This window comes from Saprolegnia parasitica, assembly GCF_000151545.1.
Source record: "Saprolegnia parasitica CBS 223.65 unplaced genomic scaffold supercont2.8, whole genome shotgun sequence".
Classification (NCBI taxonomy): Eukaryota; Oomycota; class Saprolegniomycetes; order Saprolegniales; family Saprolegniaceae; genus Saprolegnia; species Saprolegnia parasitica.
Window position 1 is genome coordinate 210,240 of NW_012156402.1, and position 15,715 is coordinate 225,954.

Here is a 15,715-nt window from a genome sequence, read left to right on the forward strand (position 1 = left end):
CTCACATCTACGACAGACATGCATGGCATCGATCGTAGTGGGACTATCTTCACATGGTGGTCGACGATGCGCGCATGGTGTCGTCTCTCGTGGCCGCGGGCTGCAACCCCAACCTCCTCGACACCGTAATCGTGCGTTGGGTGGGGATATGTCTCCTATTGGCTTGTACTAGCGAGGACGAAGCGCCCTGCACTGTGCGATCGTCTCGGGTGCTCTCGAGAGCGTTCGCGTCTTGGCACCTCTCACAAACGACACCGCCCGCTACCGCCATGTCTGCCACCGACTCGTGGCTCCGATGTCTCATCCAATGTCGTAGAATGGACAGTCGCTGTTAGCGTTGGCGCTGGCGAGCCCCGCGCGCCATCAGCGTGATATCGTCGCGTACCTCGCCGAGTCGGTTCTCGATGCGACGCATCTCGTGCCAACGTCGCTCTTCTTTGGCAGCCTACTGCCAACAACAGTAGGACGGTGCTCGGGCCGCCCAAGGCGGTTGCGTACGCCGCCCACGAGCTTGTCTACATGCACGCACTTTGCTCTCTCTTGGACGCGCCGTCCTGGCCACACCGTCTCAGTACTTCCGACGTTCGTGCCGTCCAACGTCGAGTCTCGGTCGACGCTCAGCGCCTCCTTCGCTTCGAAGTGCAGCTGCGTCGCGACGCGAGCCTCGCTGCTGGGCACGTGCTCAATACGACGTTTGGCGTGTACCATACGACGACCGACCTCGCACCGACGCTCGCTCGGTTGCTACGACCGCTTGAGCCAACAAGCTCGGGCAATGCCGTCCGCGAGATCATTGACCCCAACTTGCAGTGTATTGTGCACGGTCATACGCGATTTGACCGAGACCCGCACTATGACCGCGTATGCAGCCCCGTGTACATCGCGAATGCAAGGTCATCGCGCTTCCAGTGGCTCCCGACAACGATCCAATTCGACGCCGGCCGTATCACGTACCGCGCGTACTTCAACAACATTCCGAGCCAGCACACACGCCTTCTCGCAGCGCTCCGGCAGCTTATTCAAGAGCTGCGGCCGCTCTGGCAACTCTCCGTGACAGCCAACGCCATGGACCACAGTCCGCAGATTCGCATTCCAGTGTCGGCGCCGACACCGGTGTTACCGCCGACGCTACCACGTGACTTTTTCATCCTGCAAAGTGCCGCGCTGGAGACCACGGCGACGCTGCAGGTGGTCGTACAAGCGCAAGCGCTGCTCGTGTCGTCGACATCGCCGACGCATCACGGTCTCTCGTGGCAAACCAACGGCTCGGGGTGCACCAGCGACGGAGTCGTTGCGACCGGTCTTGTGGTCTACTCGGCCGACCACGTCACGGCGCTTCCAAAACTCCACTTTCGGCAGTCCTTTACGAAGCGGACATGGGTGCCCAACCCGTTAAACCCGGCCCAAGAGGTATACCGTCTAGGAACAGGAAGAGGGGGTTAATTAGCCTCGCGTAGGTGCCATGGCACGAGTGCCATTGGTCCGGGCACCAAGAAACCGGTTTTGTGACGCTGCACGTCGGTCGACTCGTGACGATCCCGACCTGTGTCGACTACCGTCGCTCGTCCTTTGAGCTTCAAAAGCATGCTGCGTCCCACGGCGCCGTGCGACTCCTTCGCGTGTACCTTGTGCAACCAGACGCGCGCAAAATGCTCTTGTCGACCGAGTTTGTGCCACCGCCGTACGAAGCGCTGCCGCAACTGCCATTGCCCGAGCCCGTCGTCGATATGGTTTGGGCGTTTGTCGGTGTACCGCCGCGAATCTCAATGGCCCAAGCACGTTTGTGGGCACACCAGGCGCGGGCCGAACGGCTGGCAGCGTCGCAATAGGACGGCACACCACGGAAAACGGTATCACATTCTATGGCAGCGATAGATGTAAGGCTTGTACTTTAACAAGGCGGCGCAGTCTGTATTAGGGTACATACATAATATTGTACCCCCGCTCAGTATGTGAGTCCATGAACGCGGAAATGTGGCGGTCACCCTAGCCCCACCCTAGCCCCACCATCGACAACATGTGTTCCGTGCTACGACAAGGACCCATGGAGTTGGTACTTTATACATACTATGGACTGTCGGTCACAGAGCTAAAGCTTAGGAGACGATGATGTTATCGACATCAATTCGAGTCGTCCACTCGTGCGCTGGTATTGGAATCCGAGTGGTTGGGTGTTGCCTGCTCGGTCAGATTTTCGACCTGCTGGTGGCAATGTTATCTGGTTGTGAGGTGTCAGGGCGTTGTTCGTTTATAAATGCAACCGCGTACACTAGACATGTTGGTATATTGTCTCTGCACACTCTCAGGTTGTTCGTCGTCAAATTTCGATGTTTTGTAACGGCGCAGATACGACATCAGCGGAGCGTGAAGCGGCATCGACATGAGCAGCACCCTCGAGCGCCAGCAACTCGAAGAGGCGAGTCGGTCGCTGCACATTGCGATTGAGAAAAGCCAGGTACGCGTCGTCATCATGATTTTGGGACGTCCTCGAGATCACGCAATCGGTTAGTTGCTCCAAAAGCTCGTTCGGATCAGTCCCCACTACCGTGACATTGCCATCGACGATGCCCGGCTACACGAGGCCAGTACGATATGACCGACGACGCCATCCTAGGTTCACGCAACTGGTAGACTGCGTTGTGGCGTTGGCATCTGTGAAGCGACTTCTCTCTGCCTTTGCCGCCGACCGTACGCGTCGACATTTCAATTCCACGCGTGCGATACCTCGTGTAGCTGCGAAGCGAGTGGCCGCCATGGCCGAAGTCGACGAACTGCTCTCGACGGCCGACGACGCCTACAACGTGATGCTTTGAAAAGTTTCAAACGATGTGCGAAAGTGACGTGGCGTAGGAAATCCGCACGGTGCGGTCAGACGAGTGCAAGCGAGGGCATGGCAATGTGCTCCGCGAACGGGGCACCATCTATTTTCACGCCACCGTAACTCGAGTCGAGGTTGCCCTTGTATTTCAACGTGTTTGTTGTAGGACTTTAGCCGCGCCGAGGCGGCGTGGACCGCGTCGTGTCGGTGTTTTGAAGAGCTTGGGGATGCGTCGGCGGCCAGCGAGCTCCTCAAGAAACTCGAGAAGCTGCGCCACGTGCGCGATGTCAATGCGTATGCACAACAGCTCGTCGAGCGCACGGTAAAAAAAAGAAAACTCGGTCGACGGCGAGGATCGAACCCGTGACGTAGACGGAAAACCACGAACGCGACGCGCTGCTCAAGGCGTTTGCGACCTTTGATCGGGACCACTCGGGTGAAATTGATACGGCCGAGTTCGCTGCGCTCTCGGTCGAGCTCGGAACGTTCCCCGCGCTGTCGCCGGACGAAGTCAAGGAGGCTTTTGCCCAGGTACGTACAACCACCCCTCGTGCATATGCAACTCGAGTTTTTATCTAGCTCGACACGTCGGCCAACCAGAAAATCTCGTTTGGCGAGTTCTGGACGTGGTGGTGCACGGACGAGGTCCAGGCGTACGCCCAAAAACACAAGTCGCAGCGTAAATAAGAGTGTTCGTTCTTACGCGACCTCGCCCAGCGTGCGCCAGAGTCGACAGATCAGATCTGGAAATGCCCGAGTGACGAAATCACCGAGGCAGCGCATCTGGCCACGGTGGGTCGCAGCGTCGTAGGCGCGGCCTTGACCGAGCGCGGTCCACACACCCGGCGCGTGCTCGCGGCTGTGTTGCTTCATGTTGCGCACCCAGCGCACGAGGTCGGGCAGCGTGTCACTGTACACTCGGTGGCTCGCGAGGGTACTGGCGACCGCAGGTGGCAACCGCGTCTGCCACCGGTAGACACATGGCGGGAACGCCGTCAGCGAAACTTGGTTGGCGACCCGTTCGAGGTAAGCGAGCTTGTCGTCGATCGACCAAAACCACGGGTGGCGCCGGACCTCGTCGATCCGGGGGCGAGCATCTGGATCGAGCGCCGTCATGGCATCGAGGAGGTCGACACACTCAGCGCTCAGGGGTGTCGGCGCGAGCAACGCGAGTGCCTGGCCGAGGCTGAAGACATCAGCGGCGAAGGCGTCCATGTCGGCGTTCTCATGGAGCTCGGGCGGTGGGCGCGATGGTGCTGGAAGCGCACCGACCGGCGCAACGTACAGCTTGGAGGAAGCACCCGCCTCGAGAAAGATGCAGTGCGATGTGATGGCGCCGTGGGCTTGGCCGTGTTCGTGCAAGAAGACGACAGCGTCGACAACCCCGGCAAACGTGCGACCGTCCGTCGCGGATTGCGTCATACTTGCAGGCGACTCGAAGAGCAGTGCCGTGTCGGCATTGTCCGTCGCACCGTCGACGGACCCGAGGTACCGTAGAAGCGACGCCGGGCGGCTGCGAAGGCGCAGTAGTTGCTGGTGATAGCGCCGGACCGCAGCTGCTTCGCGCGGCGAGAGCATCTGAACCAGCACATCGCCCCACTCGTCGTGGTGGCCTCGCGCCAGACCAATGGCCAGCATCTCATGCACCTGCAGGGGTGATGCTTTGAGTGCTGGCGAAAGGTTCCTATCGTCGTCGTCGTCGTCGTCTTCTGTCGTCTCGGACGTCGGTTGGTCGGTCGATTCGCTGGCGACAGGCGTCGGGATCGCACTCGGCAGTGGCGCGGTCGAGCGCGTCACCGTACATGCGACGAGCTGCGACAGCATCGCATTGGCCTGTGCTTCGTGGCGAGCGTCGATCGCGATGACCACATCGTTGCGCCGACTGTCGACGGCCGCTTGGTAGAGCGCTTGGGGCGACGCGAGGCGGTCGTACATCTCCAGTAGCATCGCCGTGGACGCGTGCTGTACGGCAAACGGGAGCCACGTTGCTGCGGTCGACCGGCTCGGCGGCAGCAAGAGGGCGACACCCGCTGCCCACTGCGTGTGTAGGACCACATGCCACGGCGTCCAGCCGCTGCCGTCGACAGCGCCGACGTCGGCGCCTTTTTGCAGCAACAGGTTGCAGGCTTCGCGCTGACGTAATGACACTGCAATGTGCAGCAGCGTCTCTTGCGCCGAGCCATGCCGGGCCTGCACGAGCTGAGGTGCCCGCTGGAGAAGATCGTCCAGCATGCGTGTCGACGCGGCGCCGCCTTCGAGTGCGAGTGCGAGGTGTGCCACCGATACGACGACGCCGGTATGAGCCAAGAAGTAGTCGACGATCGACGCCTACACGGTGGAGAAGAGTCGTCGCCGTGCTGTCTGAAGGCGTCGAGTACCTGGCCGTACAGACACGCCGTGTCCATGGGCGTCCATCGCTGCGCGTTCCTCGCTTCCATATCCACCTGTGGCGCTACACAGCGAAGGAGATCGAGGTGGCCATGCATGGCTGCGATATGCAGACACGTGTCGCGGCGGTTGTTGACATGGTCGTCGAGGCGCAGCCCGCCGGTAGTCGCCAAGTACGAAAGCATCGCGGGCTGGTTGGCTTCGGCGGCGAGGCCGAGAGCACTCATGTGATGGTCGCCGCGGGCGGCCCACGGAAAACTATGGGCGCCGACGTTGGTGACGAGTGCGTCGAGGCTCGCGACGTCACCCGCGCGGACAAGGTCCAAGTACATGGAGGATGTCGCGGCGCGGCCCCACCCGTCGAGATCGCCTTCCACGACGGCGTCGTCGACCGAGATCTCGACGCCGTGCTGCTCCAGCCAGGCCACGACGTCGTGGTGGCCTTGGAACGCCGCAAGGTGCAGTGCGTTGTCGCCGCCGTCGTTGATGACGTGCAAGTTGAAGCCGCTGGCGTGCAGACCTTGGAGAAGCGAGAGGTGTCCGTGGAAAGCCGCGAGAAGGAGGCCATTGTTGCCATCGCGGTCGCGCAGCGCCTCGAGCGAGGCAGAGGCAGCACCGAGAGGCAAGAGACGCATGTCGCCTTGCGCACAGCGCTCCAGAAAGCCGGCGTTGGTCGTCGTCGAGCCCTCCACCGATGAGCTTCCAGCCGCGCAGGGAGCGCCGTCACCGACGGGGCATTCTGTCGGCGTCGGGCTCGTCCCGGGGGCCCGGCCTCGCTTCCGGCGCCGCTGCTTGGCCATGATGATTGCCAACAATGCGGTCTTGATGACGGTGGTGGCAATAGTGTTAATACGGCTGCACACTATTTAAGGATCGTCACGGCCCGCGGAGGAAGCTCCATCAAACATCATCCATGCCAGCACCAAGCAAGCCTTTCATCGCACACACATATCGAGTGCGTCATGTTGATCGTTGAGAGGCACCTTCTCGACATGGTGCCTAGTATTCGCTCGTCCAGAGCACCGCGTCACGCATTCTTACACTATCTTCGCGTCCCAAAATAGTCTGCGTGACGATGTCGCCGCCATTTTCAAAACGCGGCAATGTGGCACCCATGGCAGCTCCTGAGCTCGCTGCGCCGACCGGCGCGGGTGCTCGATAAGGTGACAACGACGCACCACCGCGTACTCGACCACGTTACTGCCAAGCTTACGCACCACCCGCTGCTCTTCCCGCAGGGCTTCTTCAGCGACGGCTGGGGCGACCTCCACGTGCCCTCCCTGCTCTCGCAGCGGCTGGCGACCGACGAGAAGTTTGCCGTCGCACCGATCGTCGACCTGCAGCTGACGCCGATGCGACGCCTACGGCGCAACGCGCCATTGATTCTGCAAGGCTCGTTTCGCACGACGCTGCGGGACCACACCATCTTGCTGCCGCCCATCTGCCACACGGCGTACTTTGAACTGATCCTGCCGCCCGAAATGGCTGCAAGTAGCGATAATCCGCTACGTATGGACGGCAGCAAGCGAGCGCTTGTGGTGCTACTGCCAGGCACGGGGGAGCACGGCTGCACGCATCGACGGCTCAGCGTCGCCGAGCCGCTTGCCCGCGCCGGCGTCGCGACGCTCGTTTTGGAAGGCGCTTTTTACGGCCGGCGCCGGCCGTCGAATCAAAAAGGCTCCAAATTGCGGCAGTACGATACTCTCTCTCTCCATCTCTCGTGTTGACGTTGTGGAGCTGCTAGTGTAAGCGACCTCCCGATCCTGGGCCTGACGACGATCGAGGAAGCCAAGTCGCTCTTGAAGCATTTTCAATCGCAGTTCCACTTTGAGCAGCTCGTTGTTGCCGGTAGTGAACCTATTCCTCTTGCATGGATTCTACGTACGCGAAACTATATGTACATGGTAGGCGGCAGCATGGGCGGCCTGCACGCAGCCATGACCGCAGCCTTGTACCCTGGCGACGTGGGCGCCGCGTCATGGGTCGCACCACCATCCGCGATCCCGGCCTTTACGCGCGGCCTCCTCGCGCTCTCTTGCAATTGGCAGTCGCTCTCGCAGCAGAAAGAGCTCGCGATGATCGACCACTTGCTCTCGGGCCACGTCTCCGACTACGCGACTGCCTACTCGGTACTACGCTGCTACTAGCTCGTACAAGTCGGATGGAATCTTTTGCATGTAGGACGAAGTCGCCCACGTCAAGCAACGATTGAGCGCCTTCTTGGCGCTGACCAACATTGAGAACTTTCCCGCACCGCGCCGGGAAGATGCCGTCGTGTTTTCGCAAGCCACCGAAGACCAGTACATTGGCCGCAACGACGACCAGTGGCAACTCCTCCGAGAGCGCTGGCCTGCCGCCACGTTTCGCCACGTCACGGCGGGCCATGTGAGCGGCCTCCTCTTCAACTCGGACGCGTTCGTGGCGACGATCTTGGACGTCATTGCGATCCTGCAACGCCCGCCATCTCGATAAGTTAAATGGATTGTTGGCCGCGACGACTATCCAAATGGCTAGCACGACAGTGCCCGAAGGAGGCGCTGCAGCAGCGCCGTGTCGAGCGCGTGGCGGTCTTGATCGTCCGTCTCGATCGCAAGCGCCTTGTCCTCAAGAGGCCAGTGCTCGAGGATCTGTGTGACGTAGCTATGGCACTCGGCGCGCACTACAGCAAGTCGTGGGATCCTCGCGAAATGGAGGGCGCGTCACGTACATTCTACACTCGTGGCCGACGACGTGGCCTCGATCGCGATGGCAAAGACGCTGCAGTCAAAGCGCGTTGAGTGGATGAGCGTCTTCATGACGAACGACCGGCGGATCGGACGCGGCTGTGCGAGCATGCCAGCGACGAGGGCCGTCGAGACGTCGCGCAGGTGTTGCTTGCCAAAGATGTGGTTGAGGCTCACAACCCACGTCAGCACTACAGTCTGCACTTGCCTTCGCGTCGAGAGGAGGCGGAGGAGGACCGGCTACACGCATCGAACGTTGCATGCGGTGGAACAGAAGACGCATTAGAGTGTACCACAAACTGGCGCAGGAAGAGCCCGACATCGATGGCGTCGGCGCGCCGCGGCCGGCAGAGTAGCGTCTGATGCTGCAGCGCTCGCACGAGGCTCTTGACGACGTCGACCGTAACGCAGTGGTTGCTAAGGTCCAGCGCGCGCAGCTTCCGCAGCTCCTCAAAGAAGCCGCGTTGCATGATGACCGATGATATCTTTGCGGAAATGCTACCTGCAGATCCAAACCAGGTGGTATCATCCGGATAAACACCACTGCGGGAAGATCGACGTGCCATAGCATATTACCACAGGCGACTGGCAATAAGCAAGGGCCAATAAGCTCCTTGGTCTGGCTCCTTGGTCTGGCCAGACAACACCGATGAAGACACCGCGTGCGCACTCATGGCGCTGCATGCATGCAACCACTCCGAGCCCTCCAAGCAAGTGTACGCTGGCGAACGTAGGGATTAGCTCTGCCACTATCACGCGCTGACCACACACTGGTTCGTAATAGCAAGGCTAGCATCGAGAGGCTGCTTAGGCGTCGTGGAGGCAGGCCCAAAACTTGGCCGGGCGCGAGAGCGGCGCCGTCTTGTGCAGCGCCGCTTGGTTGCGCGTCGCGAGGATCTAGCATGCGCACATGTGGATGAGGACGTGGCGACGATGCTGTACATACCTTGAGGAGCTCGTCTTCGTCGAGCGTGCCATTGCCGTTGGCGTCAAAGATGCGGAAGACCATGGCCATGATGTGCTCGGGCAAGCGCACGCCGCTCACAATGTACGCGGCCTTGATGAAGTCCTCTACCGCATGTTTGTGTGCCATGACGCGCCGCCGTCATATCCACGACGCTACCTTCGTTGACTTCATCTTCCGGACGCAGCTCAAACGCGAGCTTGATGCCTTCGAGGTGGTTCTGGATCACGCTGTGAAAGAGCACGAACTCGTGCCAGCTCACGCGCTCCTACACATGTATCAACCGGATGGTAAAAGTATCAAGTTGATAGACTACATCGCTCGCGGCCAAGAGCTGGAGGCGCGGGAGGAGGCTCGGGAGGTGCTTTGGGTCCAGGCACGAGATGAGCGTGACGGCAAAGTCGTGGACCGAGATCGACTTGACGCCGTTGCGCTCGGCCGCATACAAGTCAAACTCGGCGCGCAAGAGGTGTTCCTTGAGCGACGTAATGACCGCAATGAACTCTTTGGCCGTGATCTTCTTCTTGCCATGCTTGCCGAAAAAGTGCTGCAGCAGCCGAAACGACGCTTCGACTAGAGCACGAGTCCGTCGATGAGCCTCCTTGGACATATAGAGTGTCGACTACCGTGGACTTCCGTGGGCTTGGACGGATCCGTGCGCGTGTCCTTGATGTTGTTGAGGACACTCGAGAGCACTTCGAGAAACTCGGCCTTGTCGACCGTCCCTACGCAAGATGCGAGCAAATCAAGATATGGACCAGCCAATTCCATGGCGTACCGTTGCCATCGAGGTCAAACATGTGAAAGGCCACATCAAAGTGTTCAACGGGGACTAGCGCAAAGGCGATATATGGATGCATGGCATGGACATCGACATACTCTGGAGCAAATGCACGAGGAGATGGCACTCCTCGTACGAAATGAGTCCGTTCACATCGCCCGTAAACTCGCATGTGTACGAGGCCGTCGACGGCTATAGAGAGAGCGATGCATGAGACGCAGAGTGGCTATTTCAAGAGACCGGCTCGGCCGTGCGGAAGCGTGGCAGCACCAACGAGTGCACGAAGTCTACAGGTCATCATGGGCTCGTCGCTGCTGGGCCAAGAGCAGTCAATGAGGGATGTGTACCGGTAAAGGTCATGACCTTTTGCCAGCCGTCCTTCTTGTCCTTGTTGACGGCCTTGGCGAAAACGTCAAAGCGCGTCTCGATGCTGTCAAAGGCCGCGAGGTCCTGCTTGTAGCGCGTCAAGCTCTCGTTCATGAGCTGCGCTTGCTTGTCGCCGTCCTCGTACTTCTGGCGCGTGTGCCAGCGCGTCTTGGACTTCTTCTTGGGCGCTTCGGCCGGCGCCTCTTCGCTAAGCGCCGTCATGGCGGTACCCGCCGTCAAGAGCGCCGCAGCCGCCATGGAGCTACGCACTCGCATGGGCATCGTCGCCGATCGCGGAAGATATACCTTCGGAGGTAGGACGTCGGCGCGCGCGCCAGCACACGCGTCGAGATCGCCTTGCTACGCAGCATGCATGAGGTCATGGCAGAAGCGGGGCAGGCTGTCTACCACGTCGAGCGTAGCATCGTCGAGGCCGATGATAGGAATTGACGAAGACTTTGGATTGCAAAATCTGCCGACAACATCGAGTCTCTGACATTTGATACCCTCGATACCAAATACATAGTATTTATTATGCGAGGTTCTTGGGCTTCACGTCTGCTTTCCCTTGCTTGGACGCACTTGCTAGCGCTGTCTCGGACGAAACTTAAACCAACATGACGTCAATACATGCCACCACCATCCATGGTCGATGTCACCGCACTGTGCTGCTCGACTTGATGGAGAATATTGTCATTTTCAAGACTTTTTGACATCCGGGAGGATCGAGACGGCGACACCCGGGCGGCGATGACTATGGCGCCTGTCTGTGTGTCTGAAGGCGCGAGCGCAGAATAGACTGCGTTGTCGACCAGCCTGCGATACCAGTCGTCAATGCGGCTGTTGTGGCTGCCCTCGAGGCAACAGCCCGCTTCGCGACGAGACGCTCAACGGGATAATAAAGGGACAGTCTGCGTGGCACGAGGCAGCGCTCAACATGGAACGAGGTGGGGACAATTGAGCTGCCATTTACTGTATTGAGTTGGGACGTGGCTACTACTGTACACGAAGTTGAAACATCGGCAAACAAGACAACAAGGATCTGGCCGTGTTGGTGTCCCGGTCAAAGGAGGCCATGTGATTGGTTCTTTCTAGCCAATGGCATCGCCGCATGGTGGCAGAGTGCAATTTCGATGGTCAAGGTCGTCGACGTGGTCGTTGTCGGTGGCGGTCCCGCCGGCGTCTTTTGCGCGCAAGCGATCACCAAGCAGCTGCCATCGGCGCGCGTCGTTCTCTTGGAAGCGCAGAAGGAGCTGCTCAAGAAGGTGCGTCTCTCGGGCGGTGGCCGCTGCAACGTCACGCACGCCCGGCACAAGTTTGCCCACCTGCGCGAGGTCGCCGCGCAGTACCCGCGGGGCGGGAAGCATCTCCTTGGCAACCTCAGTCGCTTTGGCATTGAAGAGTCGCATCAATGGTTCGAGAAGCACGGTGTCGCGCTCAAGACCGAGGCCGACGGGCGAGTCTTCCCGACCACCGACTCGAGCGCGACGATCGTCAACGTCTTGTTGGATGCGGCCGCCGGCGTTGAGATCCACCGGCGCACCAAAGTCATCTCGCTTTCACGCAATCATAATTGTGATGACGCAACCTTTGCGATCGCAGCCCGGGCCAAGGCCGACGACACCATCCTCGACCTCCACGCCCGCTGCGTTGTCATTGCGACGGGGTCCTCGGTGCCGTTCTGGGACCTCCTCCAGGCGCCGCCATTGCAGCTCGCGGTTGCGCCGCCCGTCCCATCCCTCTTTACCTTCAAGACCAACGATCCACGCATCCGCGATCTCGCAGGCATTTCAGTTGATGAAACCATGATCTCGCTCCCGACTCTCAAGAAGCTACCGCCTGTCTACGGCCCGACTCTCATCACTCACTTTGGCTTGAGCGGGCCCGCGATCTTGCGCCAGAGCGCCTTTGCAGCGCTGGCGATGCACGCAGCCGACTACAAGCTACCGTTCTGCGTCGACTGGACCGGCGGGCGCTTCTCGCCGCACGAAGCGCGTCTCTTCTTGGCCGACCAGCGGACGCGGCATCCAACGCGCAAGGTCGCGTCTACATGTCCGTTTGTGGATGACACCAACAAACCGCTATTGGCACAGCGGCTCTGGGCCCGCTTGGCGCTCGAGGCCGATGTGACGTGGGCCAACGTCTCGAAGGAGATGACGGCGACGATTGCGTCCAACGTCGCGGCGTGCACGATGGTGACAACCGGCAAGACGACGTTCAAGGACGAGTTTGTGACGGCCGGCGGCGTCGAGCTACGGCAGCTGACAAAAGACCTCGAGGCGAAAACGATGCCAGGTCTCTTCTTCGCCGGCGAGTGTCTGAACGTGGATGGTGTCACCGGTGGCTTCAACTTTACCAACTGCTGGAGCTCGGGGCAGATTGCCGCCGACCGTATCGTAGCGATACTGCAGAGTCCGTCATCAGAGTGATTCGAGCACCAATACACAATGTGTGAGTCATTGAACCACTTGGCAATGTGTCATGAACAACATGCAGTTCAACACCAACGTACGTGCGACCCCGAAGGCCTACTCGTACACCGACAGTTTTAAAACGATTGCACAGTGAAAGCAAATCATCGCGACATGCAGCGCTCACTGCGTCTCGACGATTTGGACGTGACGCGCGTGCGAGACCTCGACGCGACGAGTGAGCACCTGCAGACGCTTTCGGAGCTCTCGGACGTCCAGGAAAAGTACTACCGGCTTGGTGCAGAGATGCGTTTGCTCAAACAAAATCATCTCCACGCCACGGCGCTCCGTGACGAACTCCACCACGTGCGTCTTCTCTTGCAGGCAAGCCAGGCCCGAGAAGCGCAACTCGCAGAGCGTCTGGACGCCGCGAATCAAGAGCTCGCGGGATGCCACGCCAAAGCGACTGCTCTGAAAACCGTGGTGGTAGGCACATACGTACTAGTAGCATTCTAGGTTGACTCACACGTCGCAAGGCTGAGCCGCCGACACGACGCGAAGCGTGGTCCGAGCGTGAAATGGAGACATTCGTGCTCGAGCTGGTGCAGTGTGTACGCGTGATGCATGTTTGATGCGAGCGTAGAAGCGCGAACTTCAAGTGCGCGACGCGGAGCTGCGCGCCAAAGACGAAACTGCGCTCCATTACGAGACGCTGTACATGGACTTGCAAGCGCACTGTGAGCGCCTCGACACGAGTGTCGCTGCGCTCCGACTGCAGGTGCGCGAGGCCCAAGTGCAGGCGCCGTCGACCGCGGCGATGGGCCAGCTCGTGTGCGACAACCAGCGCCTCGTGGCCCTTCTCATCGATACCAAAGAGTTTGGTCACTTCAAGGTACACGATGCCTCGACGCATCCATCATCAACATGCGAATAGTTTTACACGTCGCTCGAGAACGCTTCGTTTGTCGCCCCCGACAGCTTTGGCCCCCCGGGGGTGGCCCCCAGCAGCGGCGCCCCCCAGAAAGACGACATCCTTGCGTGGGGACGGCTCGTCCACGAGCTCAGCGAGGTCTACCCGCGATCCCCCGAATCGCCCCCGATTCACGTGGCCACCGAGGAAAAGCAGTGGGTACCCACCAAAGTGCTCTCAATCCTCTCGACCTTTCGCGCCGAGTACGCACCATCCGTGCCGCCACACGCATTCGGTACCTCCCCCCACACGACTTGAACTCACGCGGGCGCTAGCAAGGATGGCCAAGGCGATCAATGCCGCGTGGCACAAAGCCTGCGCCGCCAAGCTCGCACAGCTGCGCGACGCCATGACGCAAGAAACATCGGCGCTTCGGCGGCGGGTCAAGCACGCCGTCCCGTATGGTGCGTTCAAAACACCTTCATAACGTTGTGTCGTGCTATTACCGAGTGCCTAGAGGCGGTGGTGCACGTCCGCGAGATCCACCGGCTCAAGACCGAGCTCGCGCAGCTGATCCATGAAAAGCTGCGCGCATCCAAGGGCGACATCAGTCGCATGAAGCCCGAGCGCCGTTGCCACTGCAGTTCACTTGCCTGAGGCCGACGACGATGCTTTTTGAAGCAAACGGCTGTAGTCGCCCATCGAGCTCGACTTGCGCAAACTCTCGTAAATGCGCGCCGCGTTTTGCACCCACTCTTTCAACGAGAGAAGCGTGTGGCCTTTCTTCTGCGTCAGTGACGTCTTGGGGAGGTGCTGCATGAACGTTGCGAAGGCATCCCACGCCGCTACATCCACCGTGGTCATCCACGGACGTCCAAGGAGCTATCAGATCTAGTAGTCGTACCGGGAAAGCTTGGTGCCTACAGGTAGCCACATGAGTCGGCGGTTTGATGTTGGTATCGATGGCGATGCGTACGTCGAGACGAGGGAGGGCAAAGACGGGTAAGGACGGTGTGCTGGACGCAAAGAGAGATGCACCGTGCGTTGTCTGCAGCCATGCCAGCGCCGAGTCGGCATATCGAAGTGGTGTCTTGGTCTGAACGAAAATGGCCTGTGCGCAGTGCTCGGTGAGCTCGCCTGAAATACTCGGCACGCGCTGCTTGAGGACTTCGCCGCATTGCAAGAGCTCTGCGAGGTCTAGAAAAAGAGACACAGTTCCAGTTGCGTCCAAACGGAAGATAATGCACCGTGGTCCCTCGGCGTGTCCGAGACGACGAGGACGTGGTGACAGACGGAGAAGAGGAAGACGAGCAGTTGAAGTGCAGCGACTTCGAGCTGCTGGCTACATGGCGGTTAGACAAGTATGTATATCGGGTGCGACGACGGCTGTACTCGAGCGGGAGTGCGTTGAACTTGGGCGATTCGTGCTTCTGAATCATCTCGTGGAGCATCTACCAAGGGATGGTCGCCATTTGTGATGGAAACTTTGTCGTCCGTACGGAGCTGCTCAAGAAGGGCTGGCAGTCGAGGAGCACCACATTGTCGTCCGTGATGCACATGTCGATGCCACTGGTTTGGTGTTTGCCGTTAAGTTTGCAGTCTACTGCCATACATGAGTGTGCTGCGCGAGGTACAACCGAAGGAACGACCCAGGGTCTGGATCGGAAACCACGCGTTCGTCGTCGACGGGCTTTGGTTTGCCAGCATCGAGAGAAGTGTCGACTTGCCGACGCCCTCCAGCCCAATGCAGCCCACGACCTGGTACTGCGTGAGCTCGGCCCAGCTCGCAGGTTGTGCTAGGTCTGCACAAAACTATGTTCGTCGTCGTAAGATCGACGATGGAGGCGCATATGCGTGTACCTGAAGCTGCGCGTTGACTAGCTTCCAGCCGCGGCTGCTGACTGGCGCGTTTTGCTGCTCGGCGGCGAGCACCGTCTTGGCCGTATGGATTTGTGGCACGGGGTCGGCTTTCGCCCTGACACCAGGACGTTGCGCCGGCTGCGAGAGCGGTCCTGGCGGCGAGAACGGCGACGAGTTGGGCTCATACAGCTTCTGGTGGCCTTGCGGATGCACTTGCTGGCGTGGCTGGTCTGGGTTGAAGAGCGTCGCGACGGCCGGGGGCGGTGCGGCCCGCAAGATCGTTGGCGTTGGCATCGGCGCGGGGCGCGGGGTTGGCGCCGAGCCACGGCCGCCGCCTTTGGCCTTGGCCCGGCCGCCAGCGTTGCCTCGGCGCGTCTTTTGCGGCGTCACTTCGCGATCCATGCTGCTGCTGCTTTTCGACACCAAAACCGACTAAACCTTGTCGGTAGTCGATTCATCGACTAGTACATTATCGAATCTGTCTCAATCTTGCG

At 60.0% G+C, this 15,715-nt stretch overlaps 9 protein-coding genes across 9 annotated transcripts; 5 read left to right on the forward strand and 4 right to left on the reverse strand.

The window, feature by feature from the left end:
* Positions 1-53: 53 nt before the first annotated feature.
* SPRG_03181 (hypothetical protein) lies at positions 54-1,829 on the forward strand (the record flags this gene model as incomplete). Its single annotated transcript, XM_012341771.1, has 4 exons — positions 54-135; positions 605-1,410; positions 1,458-1,748; positions 1,797-1,829. The coding sequence occupies 4 exons, from the start codon at positions 54-56 to the stop codon at positions 1,827-1,829; spliced, it is 1,212 nt and encodes a 403-aa protein (XP_012197161.1).
* Positions 1,830-2,339: 510 nt separating this feature from the next.
* SPRG_03182 (hypothetical protein) lies at positions 2,340-3,505 on the forward strand (the record flags this gene model as incomplete). The annotated part of the gene is made up of 8 exons (XM_012341772.1): positions 2,340-2,455; positions 2,510-2,585; positions 2,632-2,688; positions 2,734-2,801; positions 2,851-2,937; positions 2,985-3,140; positions 3,191-3,349; positions 3,398-3,505. The coding sequence occupies exons 1-8, from the start codon at positions 2,381-2,383 to the stop codon at positions 3,503-3,505; spliced, it is 786 nt and encodes a 261-aa protein (XP_012197162.1). The 5' UTR covers positions 2,340-2,380.
* A 12-nt stretch (positions 3,506-3,517) lies between these two features.
* Positions 3,518-6,006, reverse strand: SPRG_03183 (hypothetical protein; the record flags this gene model as incomplete). The annotated part of the gene is made up of 2 exons (XM_012341773.1): positions 3,518-5,146; positions 5,197-6,006. The coding sequence occupies 2 exons, from the start codon at positions 6,004-6,006 to the stop codon at positions 3,518-3,520; spliced, it is 2,439 nt and encodes an 812-aa protein (XP_012197163.1).
* Positions 6,007-6,304: 298 nt separating this feature from the next.
* On the forward strand, positions 6,305-7,694 carry SPRG_03184 (hypothetical protein). Its single transcript, XM_012341774.1, has 4 exons — positions 6,305-6,899; positions 6,951-7,054; positions 7,115-7,335; positions 7,388-7,694. Exons 1-4 carry the CDS (start codon positions 6,310-6,312, stop codon positions 7,676-7,678), a joined length of 1,206 nt encoding a protein of 401 aa, XP_012197164.1. The 5' UTR covers positions 6,305-6,309; the 3' UTR covers positions 7,679-7,694.
* Positions 7,695-7,716: 22 nt separating this feature from the next.
* SPRG_03185 (hypothetical protein) lies at positions 7,717-8,399 on the reverse strand (the record flags this gene model as incomplete). The annotated part of the gene is made up of 3 exons (XM_012341775.1): positions 7,717-7,865; positions 7,914-8,169; positions 8,223-8,399. 3 exons carry the CDS (start codon positions 8,397-8,399, stop codon positions 7,717-7,719), a joined length of 582 nt encoding a protein of 193 aa, XP_012197165.1.
* Positions 8,400-8,650: 251 nt separating this feature from the next.
* On the reverse strand, positions 8,651-10,492 carry SPRG_03186 (hypothetical protein). The gene is made up of 11 exons (XM_012341776.1): positions 10,449-10,492; positions 10,347-10,400; positions 10,022-10,302; positions 9,915-9,961; positions 9,773-9,866; positions 9,672-9,725; positions 9,520-9,618; positions 9,210-9,466; positions 9,053-9,161; positions 8,876-9,000; positions 8,651-8,826 (listed from the first exon to the last, which is right to left on the reverse strand). The coding sequence occupies exons 1-11, from the start codon at positions 10,463-10,465 to the stop codon at positions 8,737-8,739; spliced, it is 1,227 nt and encodes a 408-aa protein (XP_012197166.1). The 5' UTR covers positions 10,466-10,492; the 3' UTR covers positions 8,651-8,736.
* Positions 10,493-11,167: 675 nt separating this feature from the next.
* Positions 11,168-12,506, forward strand: SPRG_03187 (hypothetical protein). The gene has a single exon (XM_012341777.1). The coding sequence runs from the start codon at positions 11,174-11,176 to the stop codon at positions 12,467-12,469; it is 1,296 nt and encodes a 431-aa protein (XP_012197167.1). The 5' UTR covers positions 11,168-11,173; the 3' UTR covers positions 12,470-12,506.
* Positions 12,507-12,603: 97 nt separating this feature from the next.
* Positions 12,604-14,050, forward strand: SPRG_03188 (hypothetical protein). The gene is made up of 6 exons (XM_012341778.1): positions 12,604-12,937; positions 12,988-13,053; positions 13,095-13,343; positions 13,386-13,656; positions 13,697-13,825; positions 13,879-14,050. The coding sequence occupies exons 1-6, from the start codon at positions 12,626-12,628 to the stop codon at positions 14,016-14,018; spliced, it is 1,167 nt and encodes a 388-aa protein (XP_012197168.1). The 5' UTR covers positions 12,604-12,625; the 3' UTR covers positions 14,019-14,050.
* SPRG_03189 (hypothetical protein) lies at positions 13,896-15,643 on the reverse strand. The gene is made up of 8 exons (XM_012341779.1): positions 15,222-15,643; positions 15,011-15,173; positions 14,861-14,961; positions 14,754-14,812; positions 14,609-14,703; positions 14,338-14,558; positions 14,266-14,281; positions 13,896-14,206 (listed from the first exon to the last, which is right to left on the reverse strand). Exons 1-8 carry the CDS (start codon positions 15,621-15,623, stop codon positions 14,007-14,009), a joined length of 1,257 nt encoding a protein of 418 aa, XP_012197169.1. The 5' UTR covers positions 15,624-15,643; the 3' UTR covers positions 13,896-14,006.
* Between the last annotated feature and the right edge of the window lie 72 nt (positions 15,644-15,715).

Excerpts from the sequence above, each read along its gene's own strand:
- SPRG_03189 (XM_012341779.1), bottom strand. The coding sequence starts at position 15,623 with ATGGATCGCGAAGTGACGCCGCAAAAGACGCGCCGAGGCAACGCTGGC. Across the intron at positions 14,704-14,753 it reads TTCAACGCACTCCCGCTCGA|CCAGCAGCTCGAAGTCGCTG; the intron begins GTACAGCCGTCG and ends ACCGCCATGTAG. Across the intron at positions 14,559-14,608 it reads GGACACGCCGAGGGACCACG|ACCTCGCAGAGCTCTTGCAA; the intron begins GTGCATTATCTT and ends CTCTTTTTCTAG.
- SPRG_03187 (XM_012341777.1), top strand. The coding sequence starts at position 11,174 with ATGGTCAAGGTCGTCGACGTGGTCGTTGTCGGTGGCGGTCCCGCCGGC.
- SPRG_03188 (XM_012341778.1), top strand. The coding sequence starts at position 12,626 with ATGCAGCGCTCACTGCGTCTCGACGATTTGGACGTGACGCGCGTGCGA. Across the intron at positions 12,938-12,987 it reads CTGCTCTGAAAACCGTGGTG|GCTGAGCCGCCGACACGACG; the intron begins GTAGGCACATAC and ends ACACGTCGCAAG. Across the intron at positions 13,054-13,094 it reads AGACATTCGTGCTCGAGCTG|AAGCGCGAACTTCAAGTGCG; the intron begins GTGCAGTGTGTA and ends ATGCGAGCGTAG.
- SPRG_03186 (XM_012341776.1), bottom strand. Across the intron at positions 9,962-10,021 it reads AAAGGTCATGACCTTTACCG|ACTTCGTGCACTCGTTGGTG; the intron begins GTACACATCCCT and ends GATGACCTGTAG. Across the intron at positions 9,867-9,914 it reads GCTTCCGCACGGCCGAGCCG|CCGTCGACGGCCTCGTACAC; the intron begins GTCTCTTGAAAT and ends CTCTCTCTATAG.
- SPRG_03184 (XM_012341774.1), top strand. The coding sequence starts at position 6,310 with ATGTGGCACCCATGGCAGCTCCTGAGCTCGCTGCGCCGACCGGCGCGG. Across the intron at positions 6,900-6,950 it reads AAAGGCTCCAAATTGCGGCA|TGTAAGCGACCTCCCGATCC; the intron begins GTACGATACTCT and ends TGGAGCTGCTAG. Across the intron at positions 7,336-7,387 it reads ACTACGCGACTGCCTACTCG|GACGAAGTCGCCCACGTCAA; the intron begins GTACTACGCTGC and ends TTTTGCATGTAG.